The sequence below is a fragment of the Staurois parvus genome, unplaced genomic scaffold (assembly GCF_062004578.1).
Source record: "Staurois parvus isolate SC_StPar_1 unplaced genomic scaffold, SC_StPar_1.0 ptg000813l, whole genome shotgun sequence".
Classification (NCBI taxonomy): Eukaryota; Metazoa; Chordata; class Amphibia; order Anura; family Ranidae; genus Staurois; species Staurois parvus.
The window spans coordinates 2774569-2792684 of NW_028318609.1; the positions used below are offsets into that span (position 1 = coordinate 2774569).

Here is an 18116-nt window from a genome sequence, read left to right on the forward strand (position 1 = left end):
CATCGTCGCATGTACAGAGGGATGGAGGAAGACATTTAAGAGAAATAAAAAAGAATTTACACCAATATCAATTGGTAGATGCATGGAAAATAAAACATTTTGGGGTAAAGGATTATACGTTCTATTCCTCAGTACATGTGACATATTCTAGATTGGATTATAGAATGATAGAACACATATTATTGGATTGATTGATTAAATCCAATATCGAGGTTACATCATGATCAGATCATGTACCGGTTACAATGACATTGAAAGTGGGGAAGGAACATAATAAAATGTATGCATGGAAATTAAACGAAACACTGATACAAGATCAGGAGAGGGAAGCAAGAATACAAAAAGAAATAGAGCAATATTTTCAAGTATAACAAGTAAATAGGTGCAGCGTTATAACACATTAATAATGTCCATAAACAAATTAAATTAAAGGACAAAACAGTGACAGTCTGTGTGAATAAGCAGTAGAATCCAATGATGGTGTTCCAAATAGTGTGGTAAAATTACGCACTCACCAGATGCGTAATGTATATACGCATCAAATAACTCTGTAGAGGTTCCCTTTAGGAGTTGGGTAAGATCCTAATCCAGGATAATCCTCCCTCTAGGTAAGGTGGTGCTGTCAGGAGCTCACGGATAGGTACAGGATCCAGCTGGCCAGAGATCCCTTTAAGGGATGGGCGGGTGTAGGTGCCTGTTTTAAGGGACTCCCTTCTCTAGAAGCTTAAAAGGATGGCTGGATCAGATGGGCTGCTTTTTTTTCGGAAGCTTTTGACATATAAGCCAGGCTAGCAAGAGGGCAGAGAGAGTTGTAAAGATAAGACCAGCCATAACTTAGCAATTTATTTATAGAGACCATCTGATCCAGCTATCCTTTTAAGCATCCAGAGAAGGGAGTCCCTTAAAGCAGGCACCTACACCCACCCATCCCTTAAAGGTCTCGATCAGTGATTTTGGCCGGGACTCTGCCGATCAACAGCGAATGGACATGCAGAGCTGTGCCTGTATTTGTAAATACAGGCACAGGATCTAGCTGGTTCTTCTCTCCCTGGAACCATTTTGTTCCAGAGAGAGAAGAAAGACATCACACGTGAGTAAAAGCAGCACACTGCACCCATATACAGTTGTGGCCAAAATTATTCAACCCCCACTGAAATTGAGTGTTTTGGCCAGTTTGACATTGCTTTTGATCATTCAGTCATCTTGCTTACATTTACATTAAAGAGGCACTTGTAGGTCAGACAAATATAACATAACAGTTATAATGAAATAACCACAAATGTCTTTTCTGTGCTCACAGCATTATCAGTTTTATTCAACCCCCAAGTGACATTCAATCTTAGTACTTAGTACAGCATCCTTTTACAGTTATAACAGCTTTTAAACGTGAAGCATAGCTTGACACAAGTGTCTTGCAGCGATCTACGGGTATCTTCGCCCATTCTTCATGGGCAAAGGCCTCCAGTTCAGTCACATTCTTAGGCTTGCGCACTGCAACTGCTTTCTTTAAGTCCCACCAGAGGTTCTCAATCGGATTTAAGTCTGGTGACTGCGATGGCCACTCCAAAATGTTCCAGCCTTTCCTCTGCAACCATGCTCTAGTGGACTTGGAGGTATGCTTGGGATCATTGTCCTGTTGAAAGGTCCAACGTCTCCCAAGCCTCAGGTGTGTGACGGACTGCATCACGTTTCCATCCAATATCTCCTGGTACTGAAGAGAATTCATGGTACCTTGCACACGCTGAAGCTTCCCTGTACCTGCAGAAGCAAAACAGCCCCAAAGCATGATTGACCCTCCACCATGCTTCACAGTAGGCAAGGTGTTCTTTTCATCATAGGCCTTGTTCTTCCTCCTCCAAACATAGCGTTGATCCATGGGCCCAAACAGTTCTAATTTTGTTTCATCAGTCCACAGAACACTATCCCACAACTTTTGTGGTTTGTCCACATGGCTTTTGGCATACTGCAGTCGACTCTTCTTATTCTTTGGAGACAGCAAGGGGGTACGCCTGGGAGTTCTGGCACGGAGGCCTTCATTACGCAGTGTGCGTCTTATTGTCTGGGCTGAAACTTCTGTACCCACATCTGACAAATCTTTTCTCAGTTCCTCAGCAGTCACACGGGGACTTCTCTCCACTCTACGCTTCAGGTAGCGCACAGCAGTCGAAGTCAGCATCTTCTTTCTGCCACGACCAGGTAGCGTTTCAACAGTGCCCTTTGCCTTGAATTTGCGAATGATGCTTCCTAAGGTGTCTCTTGGTATGTTTAACATCTTTGCAATCTTCTTATAGCCATTGCCCTTCCTGTGAAGAGAAATCACCTCTTCTCTTGTCTTCCTGGACCATTCTCTTGCCTTCACCATGTTTGTAACCACACCAGTAAATGTCTAGAAGGAGCTGAGTATCACAGTCATTTTAAAGCTGCCTAATTGGTGCTTATTATGCTTGATTGCTGCTCGGTGACATCCACAGGTGTTTTCAATACCTGATGGAAAGCACCTGTATGAACCTCTGTTCTTCAGAGTGGTAGTCTTTAAGGGGTTGAATAATTGTGGCAATGAAGAAACCACATAAGAACCATTTACTACTGTATTACATAAACAATTGATGTCATTTTAGTTGCATTTGGGTAGTTACAACGTCCTTGTAGGATTTGATTCTGAATACAATTCCAAATGTACACTATAGTCCCTAAACCCCTTTACAGCATTGGGGGTTGAATAATTTTGGACACAACTGTAGGTCACTGATCACCGTCATTACTAGTATAGTGTTTGCACGGATCAATATATTGATCACAAACAAAACTATACCAGTGCCCCCTTAGTATTAGTGTCCCCAAAAACGCAGTGTTAGCAGGATCATCCCCATTCGCTGCAAGCACTAGCGTTTAGTCCCAATGCTCCCCCCACCCCTAACAAGAAGTGCAGTGTCAGTATAATTTCTGATCACTGTCACCTGTAATACATTGCACACAAAACCGCAGTGCTCACAATAACTGGCCTGATCTCTGTTAGCACTTTCTGGTACATTTTTTTGTAGCAGTTCAAGCAGTCCCTGACAGCCAGGTGCTCTTTTTCCTGTGGGGTACCTGTACATTTAGTCCAAAATGTCCAACGAAAGGTACACTAGTGAAGAGGCCTACAGGATTCTGAGCATGTCAGGTGAGGGCAAAGGGGAAGACTCCCTGACACAATCAGCCTCAGAATACAAACCTGTAGACAGCAGCAGCACCCTGACATGTAGCTGGGACAATGAAGAAGAGGTCCCTATTCAGGCGTACCCAACCCCATGAAGCTGAAGTGCTAGGATCACATGACTTGTCTCATATGGAACAGAGTGCCAGTACTAGTGCGACACTACCTTTTGGTGAACTGGAGAGCACCAGTGGCCTAGTATATCCTGGTCTTTATTATACCAGCACTGCAATATCACTTAGTGAAATTTCGAGTCCCATAAGTGCAGTAGAAGCTTGTGCGATGACGAGCACAAGTAGTGTCCCTCAGCCACCAAGAATTCGCACACAGGCCCGTAGAGCCCCTAGAGTCCTTTCGGCTTTAAAATTGCGCATGCCCCGTGCAATGGCGACAAACTGCATACATTTTTGATATCCATAGGCAACTAATTAAAAGCCTTTGTAAGCTATCGTTTTAGATTTACAAAGGAGGTCTAGTGCTAGAATTACTGCTGTTGAGCTGACGTTCGCGGCGATACCTCACATGCATGGCGCAACCCCGCTGTTTAAATACTGGCACAGGGTCAATGCACACAGGTGCACGTGGAGTGGGCGAGGGTGCTTTTTTTTTTTTTTTTAGTATTTTACAGTTAGTTTTTTTCTTTGATCACTTTTAATGCTATCAGATTCTAGATATCTCCTCTGCCCTTACATTATCTAATCTCGCCAAGATCAGTGTGATCAGATGCTTTATCCGCTCCCTGTTAAAGATTGGCACCTTTGAGGAATGGGGGGAGGGGGTACCCAAATTTGAGAGGTACCAGCTCCCACATCTGCTGCGATCATTTAGGCGATCGGAAGTTGTCCTCCCCCACTCACTCCCTGTAGTCATCTGGGAAACATGACAAGTCCCAGAAGATTACAGGAAAATTCACAAAGTGCAGCACTACTCGTGCATGTGCAGTGGGCACCCAGCTGTGAAGCCACAAGCTGTGACAGCCGGGTGCCAACACTGAAGATACCGGCGCCAGGGACTCAGGACAGCCGGTGAACCTGGCCGGTGTGAACACAGTGCTGGCTGCAGGCGCGTGGCTGTTTTTTAAGTCAGTAGCTACAGTTTTTGTAGCTGCTGACCTTTATTTTTTTTTATATATTATAACTGGACCTCTGCTTTAAATACAGCAGTAGTGAGCAAAAGCTGGTTGGCATGAGACAAGATATGCCTCTGCCAATAGTAATTGTATATACATTGCTCAAAAAAATTAAAGGAACACTTTGAAAACACATCAAATCTAAAATGGGGAAAAAATATCATGCTGGATATCTATACTGATATGGACTGGGTAATGTGTTAGGAACGTAAGGATGCCCCATCGTTTGATGGAAATGAAAATTATCAACCTACAAAGGACTGAATTCACAGACATCCAGAAAATCAAAAAATGATGCAGCAGGCTAGTCCATGTGGCTGAAATTTCATTGCAGCTCAGAACGGTACTCAGTAGTTTGTATGGCCCCTACGTGCATGTATGCATGAATGACAACGACGGGACATGCTCCTAATGAGATGACGGATGATGTCCTGGGGTATTTCCTCCCAGATCTGGACCAGGGCATCACTGAGCTCCTGGACAGTCTGAGGTGCAACCTGGTCGTGTCGGATGGACTGAAAGATGATATCCCAGAGGTGTTCTATTGGATTATTGCAGGGGAGCGTGGGGGCCATTCAATGGTATCAATTCCTTCATCCTCCAGGAACTGCCTGCATACTCTTGTCACATGAGGCCGGGCATTGTCGTGCACCAGCAGGAACCCAGAACCCACTGCACCAGCATAGGGTGACAATGGGTCCAAGGATTTCATCCCGATACCTAATGGCAGTCAGGTTGTCTGTAGCAGCAGGCCTGTCTAGCCTGTAGAGGTCTATGTGTCCCTCCATGAATATGCCTTCCCAGACCATCACTGACCCACCACCAAAACGGTCATGCTGAACGATGTGACAGGCAGCATAACGTTCTCCACGGCTTCTCCAGACCCTTTCATGTCTGTCACATGTGCTCAGGGTGAACCAGCTCTCATCTGTGAAAAGCACAGGGTGCCAGTGGTGGACCTGCCAATTCTGGTTTTCAATGGCAAATGCCAATCCAGCTCTATGGAGCCGGGCAGTGAGCACAGGAACCACTAGAGTATGTAAGAGCCCTCAAGCCACCCTCATGAAGTCTGTTTTTGATTGTTTGGTCAGAGACATTCCCACCAGTGGCCTGCTGGAGGCCATTTTGAAGGGCTTGGCAGTGCTCATCCTGTTTCTCCTTGCACAAACTTTCAGGCAATGGCACGTATTGCTGTGCCATCCTGGAGGAGTTGGGACTGCCTGTGCAACCTCTGTAGGGTCCAGGTATCGCCTCATGCTACCAGTAGTGACACTGACCCTAGTCAGATACAAAACTAGTGAAAAACAGTCAGAAAAGATGAGTAGGGAAAAAAATGTCAGTGGCCTCCACCTGTAAAATCATTCCTGTTTTGGGGGTCGTCTCATTGTTGCCCATCTAGTGCACCTGTTAATTTCATTAACACCAAAGCAGCTGAAACTGATGAACAACCCCCTCTGCTACTTAACTGACCAGATCAATATCCCAGGAGTTTAATTGACTTGATGCTATACTCTGATTAAAAAGTGTTCCTGTAATTTTTTTGAGCAGTGTATACAGTTGTGACATACATGTTAGTTAAGGCTGAGAGCTATTTATTTGCTCTATTTTCTAATTCAGTAAGCTGAAAGTTGAGCCATTCCCAAGGGGTGGGGAGCTGGTAACATCAATGCCCTTATATGAACACATGCCCTGATGTCACCAGAATCCTACCCCTTTGTTTATGTGTGCTGTGGGCAGGGAATGACAGGGCTTTAGAAATGACAGGGATTAGAAAACAGCACAAATCCCAGGTGGCTACAGCAATACTGTAGGATCTGCAAAGCTTGAAGGATAAGTTCACCTTTTGGACAAAAATAATAAATGCCCATTTTTTTGCAGGTAAAAAAACGTGCATGTATTATTTTTGTCCAAAGGAGCCTGTAAAACTTTGCAATCAGTAGATCGGTGATGCCATGCAGGTCTCCTGTAGACCTGTCAAAATATCTGCTTGCCGTATGGGATGTACGGTCCAGCAGATATTCTGACAGGAAGCTTCAATGAACTACTATGGTGGTTCACTGAAAACTACAAGCCAACAGCCGCTAAAGCTGCCAGGACTTGTAGGCACTCACTTAAGTGATGCGGTTGTGTGGGCGGAGCCCCGCATGGCCACGCTGTTTTCAAATCTAACACATAGTTCGGGGAAACTGCTCCCCATACTGTCAAATGGTGGCAGGCGCAGCTGCGGCTATAGGAACATGTTACATGTTCCACCCTAAAACTGGGTGGATCATGTAACATGATTCAAAGGTGAAGTTATCCTTTAAGATCTATAGGGAATATTCATCAAAACTGGAGCAGCCTGAATCTGAAGCAGCTGTGCATGGCAACCAAACAGCTTCTATCTTCAGCTAAAGGATAAGTTCACCTTTGGGAACATGATACATGTCCCCCCCCCCCTTTTTAGGGTGGAACATGTTTCCAGAGCCGCCCCCTCTGACAGATAGCACGGGAAACGTCTCCGGATACTATCTGTCAGATTTGAAAACAGTATGGCCATGCGGGGCTCCACCCACCCACACGGCCATGTCACTCATTCACTGAGTTCTGTGAATGAGTGCCTACAAGTCCAGGCAGCCTTAGCAGCTGTTGGCTTGTAGTTTTCAATGAACTACCACGGCGCTGTGGTAGTTCCTTGAAGCTTCCTGTCAGAATATCTGCTTGTCTGTACATCCCGTACAGCAAGCAGATATTCTGACAGGTCTGTAGGAGACCTGCATAGCATCAGTCATCTACTGATCGCGGGTTCAATGCCTTACAGGCTCCTTTGGACAAAAATAAAAAAATGCACATATTTTTACTTGCAAAAAAAAATGTGCATTTATTATTTTTGTCCAAAGGGTGAACTTATCCTTTAAGCTTTAAAAATAAGACATGGAAGCTGATTGGTTGCCATGCACAGCTGCTCCAGTTTTGATATACTTCCTTCCGTGTCATTCTGTAATCAATGATTTTTAGGTTTTATATGGTTTCACCTATTTACATAGATCTTGTGGCATTTGTTGGCACCTTTAAAGCCCCCAACTCTAATTTATCATTATACCATTATAAAGGAATGGGGTGCCCTGTAGGTCCATCAAGCCAATAAATATATGCTTCATGTATGATTTTTACAGCACTTTCAAAATGAAGCGGCTGCCTTAACACACTGTACTTCATTGTGTAGGCGCAAAGCACAGTGTGAATGGGCCCTTAGATATAAATCAGGTCAGGACGGTGTGGACAGAAATGAGCACATTGGTGACAATTTTACAGGTTTGTTAAAATTCTAAAAACATTGTGCTCTCTAATACAATTATATGATGCTAAGAACAAATTAATCCAGAAACCTGGCAGTGAGATGTTGTCACTGAACAAGAGAGTATGTTTCAGCCTGGCAGTGACCACCTAGAAAAGATATGTCAGCCGAAACAGGAAGTGAGAGAAAATCCCAGCAGGGTGTAGGAATCCCTGGTTCTCACCAGAACTAGTGTCACCCTAGGAAAATTTCCCTTCTATTCCTGTTCTGGAAACAATGGAAAGTGTTTGATTTGCTTTCACTTTTGGTGATAACACTCACCAGGACCAATAGAGAGGGTGAATCTCCCTAAAGGCTCATTCACACTAACAGTAGGAGGAAGGGGGGGGGGGGGGGTAAAACCCTGCGGGTAAGCCGTATTTTCACCACCCCCCAACTGCTGTTGAGGCAGTTCCCTTCTATTCCTGTTCTGGAAACAATTGAAAGTGTTTGATTTGCTTTCACTTTTGGTGATAACACTCACCAGGACCAATAGAGAGGGTGAATCTCCCTAAAGGCTCATTCACACTAACAGTAGGAGGAAGGGGGGGGGGGGTAAAACCCTGCGGGTAAGCCGTATTTTCACCACCCCCCAACTGCTGCTGAGGCAGTGGCTGGGGTGTCGCAGCTGCGATGCTTTGTTTCATGGTAGGAATTATACTCCATCACTCTCGGCAGGTACAGTGCCCACTGAACACGACCCATTCAAGAGAATGGGGCTCCTCTGCAAGTGGTTGCAGCATGCTAGTACAGCGTTCAAAGGCGTAAAGCAAGCAGGGACGTGATAGGACACCTCTGAAAAGTGATCCAAACACATGGCTTTTCAGAGACCAACACTACTGTAAGTGAGGCCTTAGGGGGGCACAGACAGCAATAAAACCTGACAGGCGCTCCAATTCCTCTCCATTCTATCCAAAACTAAAAAAAAATTAAAAATAGGTTTTGCCTTCAGTTATACTTTAAGCAGATGTCTCCATAGTCTCGGGTACGGGGCCTTATAGGCGCCTATAAACACCAACATGTCAGCACTGTCAGAGCAGAGGCACCCAGCCACCCTGCCATATGAAGAGTAAGGGGTCTCCTTCTACCTCTGCTATGGACAGCGAGCTTCTCCCCTCCACAAATCACACAGGCCCAGAAAACACCAACTGCACAGACGTGTGTCATCTCCCCGCAAACTTCCTCCCAACTTCCGCCAGCGCGGCGCACGCTGGTGACGAACACAGAGCCGGCCTCTGTTGCTATGGGAATACGTTCACACCTTCCTTCCGGTCGGTGGAAATGCGTCATACGTGCGACAGCAGCGATGGCGGCGAGCAGGAAGAATGTTTTGTCCTCCCTGGCGGTGTATGCTGGGGATTCGGAGCCTGAGCTAGAGAGTGACGGGGAGACAGAGGGTAAGACACGCTCGGAGCCGGGGGAGCTCGGGGCCAACGTGACTGCAGTACTTGCAGCCCAGTGTTGTCCAGCTCTGTGGTATACATCAATTGTAGGCTGGACTGGGGACCAGAGCATCAGCCATGTTTCCTAGAGATGTCCCTGGATCCCAGTGTGGTCATCTGTGGGCTGGACCAGAGCATCAGCCATGTTTCCTAGAGATGTCCCTGGATCCCAGTGTGGTCATCTGTGGACTGGGGACCAGAGCATCAGCCATGTGTTCCTAGAGATATCCCTGGATCCCAGTGTGGTCATCTGTGGACTGGGGACCAGAGCATCAGCCATGTGTTCCTAGAGATATCCCTGGATCCCAGTGTGGTCATCTGTGGACTGGGGACCAGAGCATCAGCCATGTGTTCCTAGAGATATCCCTGGATCCCAGTGTGGTCATCTGTGGACTGGGGACCAGAGCATCAGCCATGTTTCCTAGAGATATCCCTGGATCCCAGTGTGGTCATCTGTGGACTGGGGACCAGAGCATCAGCCATGTGTTCCTAGAGATATCCCTGGATCCCAGTGTGGTCATCTGTGGACTGGGGACCAGAGCATCAGCCATGTGTTCCTAGAGATATCCCTGGATCCCAGTGTGGTCATCTGTGGGCTGGACTGGGGACCAGAGTATCAGCTTTGTGTTTCTAGAGATGTCCCTGGATCCCAGTGTTGTCCAGCTCTATGGTATAGATCATCTGTAGGCTGGACTGGGGACCAGAGCATCAACCATCTGTCCCTTTAGCCCAGTCTTGTCCAGCTCTATGGTATAGGTCATCTTTAGGCTGATCTGGGGACCAGAACTTTAGCCATGTGTTCCTAGAATTGTCCATGCTCCCTAATGTTGTCCAGCTATGTGGCATAGATCATCTGTAGGCTGGACTGGGAACCAGAGCATTAGACATGTGTTTCTAGAGATTTCCCTGGATCCCAGTGTTGTACAGCTCTATGGAATAGATCATCTGTAGGCTGGACTGGGGACCAGAGCATCAGCCTTGTGTTTTTTAGAGATGTCCCTGGACCCCAGTGTTGTCCAGCTCTATGGTATAGGTCATCTGTAGGCTGGACTGGGGACCATAAGAAAAACACAAGGGGGCGCCAACCTAAGTGCAGTATATGTAAAAAGGTTTATTAATGAAATTAGCCAATCAATTTTATCAATAAACCTGTTACATATATTGCACTTAGGTTGGCGCCCCCTTGTGTTTTTCTTATGTTCCTACAGAGTCTGCTTCATTCTATGGGAAGGTGCTAGTGCTAAAACCATGGACTGATTTTATATGTTTTTTTTATTCATGTGTTTTATTAGTTTATCTTTTAATACCACTTGGATAATATTTACTCTCAGCGCCAAATTCCTACACTATGGACTGGGGACCAGAGCATCAGACTTCCTAGAATTGTCCCTGCTCCCTAGTGTTGTGTGTTGTCCAGCTCTGTGTTATAGGTCATCTTTAGGTTAACCCAAGGCAGGGCGGCCAAATTTGCTTTGAATCTAGGAACCAGCTAAAAAAAGTTAGGAGCCAGTTTGTTGGGTTTTTTTTTTTTTTTTTTTTTTTTTTACCATAGCGTGCGTTGTCAGCGCCCAGGGCAAGGCAACTTTTGGGCAACAAGCTTCACGCAATGCGATTTTCCACGTGACATTCATTGCAAAACCGCACCACGTGTTAGGTACCATTGAAAATAATGGCACCTGAACCTGTGTCTTGCGATTGTAGCGATTCTGCTGCAATCCCAAAACACCCAGGTGTGAATGGAGCTGCCCTGGTTCACACATATGCGATTCTGGATGCATTTTCAAACTCAGAGTCGCATGACAGGCTAGATATTCTGTGTTCCTATTGAGGTGGTTCACACAGATGCGAGCCACATGCATTTGGAGTGCCATTACAAAAAGGGTCATGTGCAAGTTTGTAGCAGTACGTTCCAGACTCGCAAGTGGTAGAGTAGAGCATGTGAAGATAAATGTTCATTTAGGATTTCTATTGTCATGAGTTTTTGCATTGAAGTCGGTGGGACTTGATTTTTGCATTGAAGTCGGTGGGAGGCAGTGTATGAACCCAGGCACCAGGACACAATTTCTAGTCACCATGGCGACCTGATGCCTTGAATTTGTCAAGACCTGGTTTAAGGACAAGAGTGTCAGCTTTGTGTCTCTGGATCCCAATGTTGTCCAGCTCTATGTTATCAGAATAAAGCAACATGCAGCGCTAAAATGATCCGTTAAAACATATGGACATGTTATATTCAAACATCCTCATATAAGATGCAATAAAATATAAACCAATACCAAGGTGCAAATAAAAACGTCACCTATTGGTGACTAATAGGTGTTTGGGCACTAAACCAAATACAGTCTATAGCGTGAGTAGAAAAGTTCCCAGACGATCTTCAAAAATCCAATGGCTGAATCCGTGGGTGAGGTGATAGATGTATAAAGATTGCGCACTCACCAGATACGCAATCACAATATATTGCTGTTAATTTACATAGAGCTTTACCTACTCTACAGTCATATCTGTCTCTGAGCTCAAGGAGGTTACAATCTCCAGTTTCTACTTCACATACGTACACCTATTTGGGCCAAATTAGAAGACTGTTAACCTACCAGCATGTCCTTAGAGTGTGGTAGGAAATCCATACAACCATCTGGTGAACAAGCAAATTCAGTTCAGATAGCATCTTGACTAGTATATGAACTGAGGACCCCAGTGCTGCAAGGGAGAAGTACTAACCACTAAGCCATTGTGCAACCCGTAGCTTATCTTTATGTTTTCCTGGGCATCAGAGAGATCAGTGCCAGCCTGGTGTCATTAGAAATGGCCCTGATTCCTAGTGTTTGTATGTTCTATGGTATAACTAACTCATCTCTTAGGTTAACCTGGGGTACTGGGTACCAGGGTGTCAGCTGTGTGTCCTTAGATATGGCCCTGTTTGATGTTATAGGTCATTATTAGGTTGGCTTGGGTACCAGTGTGATCAGTGTCATGCGTGTGTCCTTAGAAATGGCTGTGATTCCTGGTGTTTATGGTATATTCGTCATTGGGTTGGCCTGGCTACCAGAGTAGTCAGGCTCTTAGAAATGTTCTTGGATACCGGTGTTGATGGTATAACTGATCATTAGGTTGTCATTGGTATAAGAGTGATCAATGTCAGCCTTGTGTACTTAGAAATTACCAGGGTTCCTGGTGTTCATGCTATAGGTCATTAATAGATTGGCCTTGGTAAATATGATCAGTGTCAACCTTGGGTCCTAGAAATGGCTTTGGTTCTTCTTGTTGATGTTATAGGTCATCATTAGGTTGGCCTGGGTACCAGAGTGATCAGTGTCATTCTTGTGTCCTTAGAAATGGCTGTGGTTCCTGGTTTTTATGGTTTAATCGTCATTGGGTTGTCCTTGGTACCAGAGTGGTCAGGCTCTTAGAAATGGTCTTGGGTGCCTGTGTTGTGTTAGGTTGTCATTGGTACAAGAGTGATCCGTGTCAGCCTTGTGTACTCAGAAATGACCCTGGTTCCTGGTGTTCATTCTATAGGTCATTAATAGATTGGCCTTGGTAATCGTGATCAATGTAAGCCTTGGGTCCTAGAAATGGCTTTGTTCTTATTGTTGATGGTATAGGTCATCATTAGTTTGGCTTGGGTACCAGAGTGATCAGTGTCAGCCTTGTGTCCTAGGAATGGCCCTGGTTCCCAGCGTTGATGGTTTACCTCATCTTTAGGTTTTCATCGGTACAAAAGTGATCAGCTTCAGCCTTGTCTCCTTAGGAATGGCTCTGGTTCCTGGTGCTGATGTTATGACTTATCAGTAGATTGTCCTGGGTATCAGTGATCACCATCAGCCTTGTGTCCTAGAAATGGGCCTGGTTCCCAGTGTTAATTAGAGATGAGCGAAGTATTCAAAAATTCGATTCGACTGATTCGGCGAATTCGTGGAAAAATTTTGATTCGAGTCGAATATATTCGCTGCGAATTTAACTTATAAAAGGGTGTTTCTAGGCTTCAGAGAGCCTTTATATTAGTGCAGAACACTGTACCTTTAATTTAAATGCCCTTGGAGTCTGCTGGGGAAGAGAAATAATACTGACAGTCAGTATGACATGCAGATGAGTGCCGTCGATCTTAGAATCACCGCACACTTCACTCATTTGGGCAGTCACGGGGCCAAAACCAGAGTGTGGAGCCACAGTGTGGCGGTGGAGGCAGCAGCAATGGGAGGCCATACAGCACCCTATGACAAAAATGGAAACCACCAGCAGTGTGAGGAGACCTGAAAGTGGCACATTGCAAAGTGTGGCGATGGAGACAGCAGCAATGGGAGGCCGTACAGGGACCCATGACACACTCTGGACCTGGCAGCAGCATGAGGAGGCGGTACAGGGGCCCATGACAGATTACGGGCCTGGCAGCAGCATGAGGAGTCGGTACGGGGGCCCATGGCAGATTAGGGGCCTGGCAGCAGCTATGGGAGGCCCGTAATCTGCCAGCACCCTATGACAAAAAATGGAACACACCAGCAGTGTGAGGAGACCTGAAAGTGGCACATGGCAGAGTGTGGCGATGGAGACAGCAGCAATGGGAGGCCGTACAGGGACCCATGAGAGACTCTGGACTTGGCAGCAGCATGAGGAGGCGGTACAGGGGCTCATGGCAGATTAGGGGCCTGGCAGCAGCTATGGGAGGCCCGTAATCTGCCAGCACCCTATGACAAAAAATGGAACACACCAGCAGTGTGAGGAGACCTGAAAGTGGCACATGTTTGGGGCATGATTCATGGCGGATTTAGTCAGTTGTGTCAGGAACTGGTGGTTTGAAATCCAGACTAATCCACGCCTGATTCATTTTCACAAACGTGAGTCTCTCCACACTTTGGGTGGATAGTCGTGTCCTCCGCGGAGTTACAATACCTCCTGCCGCACTAAACACGCGCTCCGATGCCACGCTACTGGCCGGGCATGACAGCCTTTCAAGGGCAAATTCAGCTAGTTGGGGCCAAAGGTCAAGTTTCGTTGCCCAGTAGTCAAGGGGATTGTCTACCTCGGTTGGCAGGGTGCTGTCCAAGTAGGCCTAAGCCTGTTGTTTGAGGTCCTGCTCCAGGTCCACCTGATGCTGCTGCTGCTGTGGCTGGTTAGTAGTTTCCTCACAGCGCTGGTGAAGAAAGCTACTCATCATCGACTGCAGACTGAGGCAGCTGCTGCTGGTGGAGCTGCCACTGCTCCTACCACCCCACCCCTCCCCTGCTGCCATGGCAGCGGAACGCGAGCGCACAGGGCCCACAGTGTCTGAGGATGGACGTTGGCGCACAAAGGCAGAGACCAGCTGACTACATAGGTGGTTTTTATAGTACGTTATTTTGGCCTCCCTCTCAGCAGGTGTGAAAAAGGCCACCATTTTTGAACGGTAGCGAGGGTCCAACAAGGTGGACAGCCAAAAGTCATCCCTCTGTCTGATGGTTATTATTCGGCTGTCGGTACGCAAGCAAGCGAGCATGCTATGGGCCATTTGTGCCAAGGAATGCGAGGGACTCCCTGCCTCCATCTCCACAGCATACTGACACAGTGCGTCTGGGTCCTCTGTCTCCTCTTCCTCCTCCTCTTCCTCCTCCTCTACCAGATGCTCCTGCTCCTCCACTCCTGTTCGCTGAGTGGAAAAACCACCCATTTCACTCAATAATTCCTGAGCACCAATGTCCTCCTCTACCTCCTCCTCTTCTTCCTGTCCTGCCCCCACAGGGGTCATGTGGCGTTGAGATCTGTGCGCCACGTCTACCGCACCCTGACCAGCCATTGTTAACAGCATTTGTTCCAGGACGTGCAACAGAGCAATGACGTCGTTCATCCCATAGTCCTGCCGACTCACGAATAGCGTGGCCTCCTCAAAGGGCCTGAGCAAGCGGCAGGTGTCACGCATGAGCTGCCAATGGCTGACATCTAAGTTACACAGGGAGTACCTTTATCCGCTTTTAACATCAGGAAATCTGTGATGGCCTTTCGCTGTTCGTAAAGGCGGTCTAACATATGTAGGGTTGAATTCCACCTTGTTGCAACGTCACAGCATGAGGAGTCGGTACGGGGGCCCATGGCAGATTACGGGCCTGGCAGCAGCAATGGGAGGCCCGTAATCTGCCAGCACCCTATGTCAAAAAATTGAACACACCAGCAGTGTGTGAGGAGACCTGAAAGTGGCACATGGCAGAGTGTGGCGATGCAGACAGCAGCAATGGGAGGCCGTACAGGGACCCATGACAGACTCTGGACTTGGCAGCAGCATGAGGAGGCGGTATATAGGGGCCCATGGCAGATTAGGGGCCTGGCAGCAGCTATGGGAGGCCCGTAATCTGCCAGCACCCTATGTCAAAAAATTGAACACACCAGCAGTGTATGAGGAGACCTGAAAGTGGCACATGGCAGAGTGTGGCGATGGAGACAACAGCAATGGGAGGCCGTACAGGGACCCATGACAGACTCTGGACTTCGCAGCAGCATGAGGAGGCGGTATAGGGGCCCATGGCAGATTAGGGGCCTGGCAGCAGCTATGGGAGGCCCGTAATCTGCCAGCACCCTATGTCAAAAAATTGAACACACCAGCAGTGTGAGGAGACCTGAAAGTGGCACATGGCGAGAGACACTGTGGACCTGGCAGCAGCATGAGGAGGCGGTACAGGGGCCCATGGCAGATTAGGGGCCTGGCAGCAGCTATGGGAGGCCCGTAATCTGCCAGCACCCTATGTCAAAAAATTGAACACACCAGCAGTGTGTGAGGAGACCTGAAAGTGGCACATGGCAGAGTGTGGCGATGGAGACAGCAGCAATGGGAGGCCGTACAGGGACCCATGAGAGACTCTGGACTTCGCAGCAGCATGAGGAGGCGGTATAGGGGCCCATGGCAGATTAGGGGCCTGGCAGCAGCTATGGGAGGCCCGTAATCTGCCAGCACCCTATGTCAAAAAATTGAACACACCAGCAGTGTGAGGAGACCTGAAAGTGGCACATGGCGAGAGACACTGTGGACCTGGCAGCAGCATGAGGAGGCGGTACAGGGGCCCATGGCAGATTAGGGGCCTGGCAGCAGCTATGGGAGGCCCGTAATCTGCCAGCACCCTATGACAAAAAATGGAACACACTAGCAGTGTGAGGAGACGTGAAAGTGGCACATGTTTGAGGCATGATTCATGGCGGATTTAGTCAGTTGTGTCAGGAACTGGTGGTTTGAAATCCAGACTAATCCACGCCTGATTCATTTTCACAAACGTGAGTCTCTCCACACTTTGGGTGGACAGTCGTGTCCTCCGCGGAGTTACAATACCTCCTGCCGCACTAAACACGCGCTCCGATGCCACGCTACTGGCCTGTTGTTTGAGGTCCTGCTCCAGGTCCACCTGATGCTGCTGCGGCTGGTTAGTAGTTTCCTCACTGCGCTGGTGAAGAAAGCTACTCATCATCGACTGCAGACTGAGGCAGCCGCTGCTGGTGGAGCTACCACTGCTCCTACCACCCCACCCCTCCCCTGCTGCCATGGCAGCGGAACGCGAGCGCACAGGGCCCACAGTGTCTGAGGATGGACGTTGGCGCACAAAGGCAGAGACCAACTGACTACATAGGTGGTTTTTATAGTACGTTATTTTGGCCTCACTCTCAGCAGGTGTGAAAAAGGCCACCATTTTTGAACTGTAGCGAGGGTCCAACAAGGTGGACAGCCAAAAGTCATCCCTCTGTCTGATGGTTATTATTCGGTTGTCGGTACGCAAGCAACCGAGCATGCTATGGGCCATTTGTGCCAAGGAATGCGAGGGACTCCCTGCCTCCATCTCCACAGCATACTGCCACGGTGCGTCTGGGTCCTCTGTCTCCTCCTCCTCCTCCTCTACCAGATGCTCCTGCTCCTCCACTCCTGTCCGCTGAGTGGAAAAACCACCCATTTCACTCAATAATTCCTGAGCACAAATGTCCTCCTCTACCTCCTCCTCTTCTTCCTGTCCTGCCCCCACAGGGGTCATGTGGCGTTGAGATCTGTGCGCCACGTCTACCGCACCCTGACCAGCCATTGTTAACAGCATTTGTTCCAGGACGTGCAACAGAGGAATGACGTCGTTCATCCCATAGTCCTGCCGACTCACGAATAGCGTGGCCTCCTCAAAGGGCCTGAGCAAGCGGCAGGTGTCACGCATGAGCTGCCAATGGCTGACATCGAAGTTACACAGGGGAGTACCTTTATCCGCTTGTAACATCAGGAAATCGGTGATGGCCTTTCGCTGTTCGTAAAGGCGGTCTAACATGTGTAGGGTTGAATTCCACCTTGTTGCAACGTCGCAGATCAGGCGATGCTGTGGAATTCCGTTCTGCCGCTGCAGCTCAAGGAGGGTGTGCTTTGCGGTGTAGGAATGGCTGAAATGCATGCAAAGTTTACGTGACATTTTAAGGATGTCTTGCAGTGGGATGGTGGATTTTAGGAACCGCTTGACAACCAGATTGAACACGTGAGCCATGCATGGCGCATGGCACAACCTTCCTTGACGCAGAGCAGACACCATGTTCTTTCCGTTGTCGGTCAACACGGTTCCGATTTTCAGTTTGCGCGGAGACAGCCATCTGTCGATTTCTCTGTTCATTACACTGAGAAGTTCCTCCCCTGTGTGACTACGTTCGCCAAGGCATACCAGGTGCAGCACAGCGTGACACCGTTGCGCCCTGCACATGTGATATGCCGGTCGGGTAATGGGACTTGGCACGGGGGTGGCGGCTGAGGACACGAAGGAAGAAGAGGTGGTAGAGGCGGACATCTTTTGTGGACCAAGGACGTGCAAACGTGGAGGCAAAAGCGGCGTGACCTGTCCAAGTTGCTGGTGCGGCTGTGACGGCACCACGTTCACCCAGTGGGCCGTAAATGACATGTACTGTCCCTGACCGTAGTTACAGCTCCACACGTCGGCGCTGCCGTGCACTTTGGCAGAGACCGACATGCTCAAAGACTGGCCCACCATCTCTTCTACATGTGAATGCAGGGCTGGCACTGCCTTTTTGGCGAAGAAATGACGGCTTGGCACTCTCCACCGC

At 47.9% G+C, this 18116-nt stretch overlaps 2 protein-coding genes across 3 annotated transcripts in view; one reads left to right on the forward strand and one right to left on the reverse strand.

The window, feature by feature from the left end:
• The window catches only part of RECQL5 (RecQ like helicase 5), a 186409-nt gene extending 177543 nt beyond the window's left edge, over positions 1-8866 (reverse strand). The window contains exon 1 of the mRNA XM_089654890.1: positions 8730-8866. The gene's annotated coding sequence lies outside the window, so the exon portion shown is untranslated. The remainder of the gene's footprint in view (positions 1-8729) is intronic.
• A 53-nt stretch (positions 8867-8919) lies between these two features.
• SAP30BP (SAP30 binding protein) overlaps positions 8920-18116 on the forward strand; it is an 87266-nt gene continuing 78069 nt past the window's right edge. For both annotated transcript variants that reach the window (XM_089654891.1, XM_089654892.1), the window contains exon 1: positions 8920-9038. In XM_089654891.1, the coding sequence (XP_089511017.1) occupies positions 8948-9038 (91 nt within the window). In that variant the 5' untranslated portion in view covers positions 8920-8947. The remainder of the gene's footprint in view (positions 9039-18116) is intronic.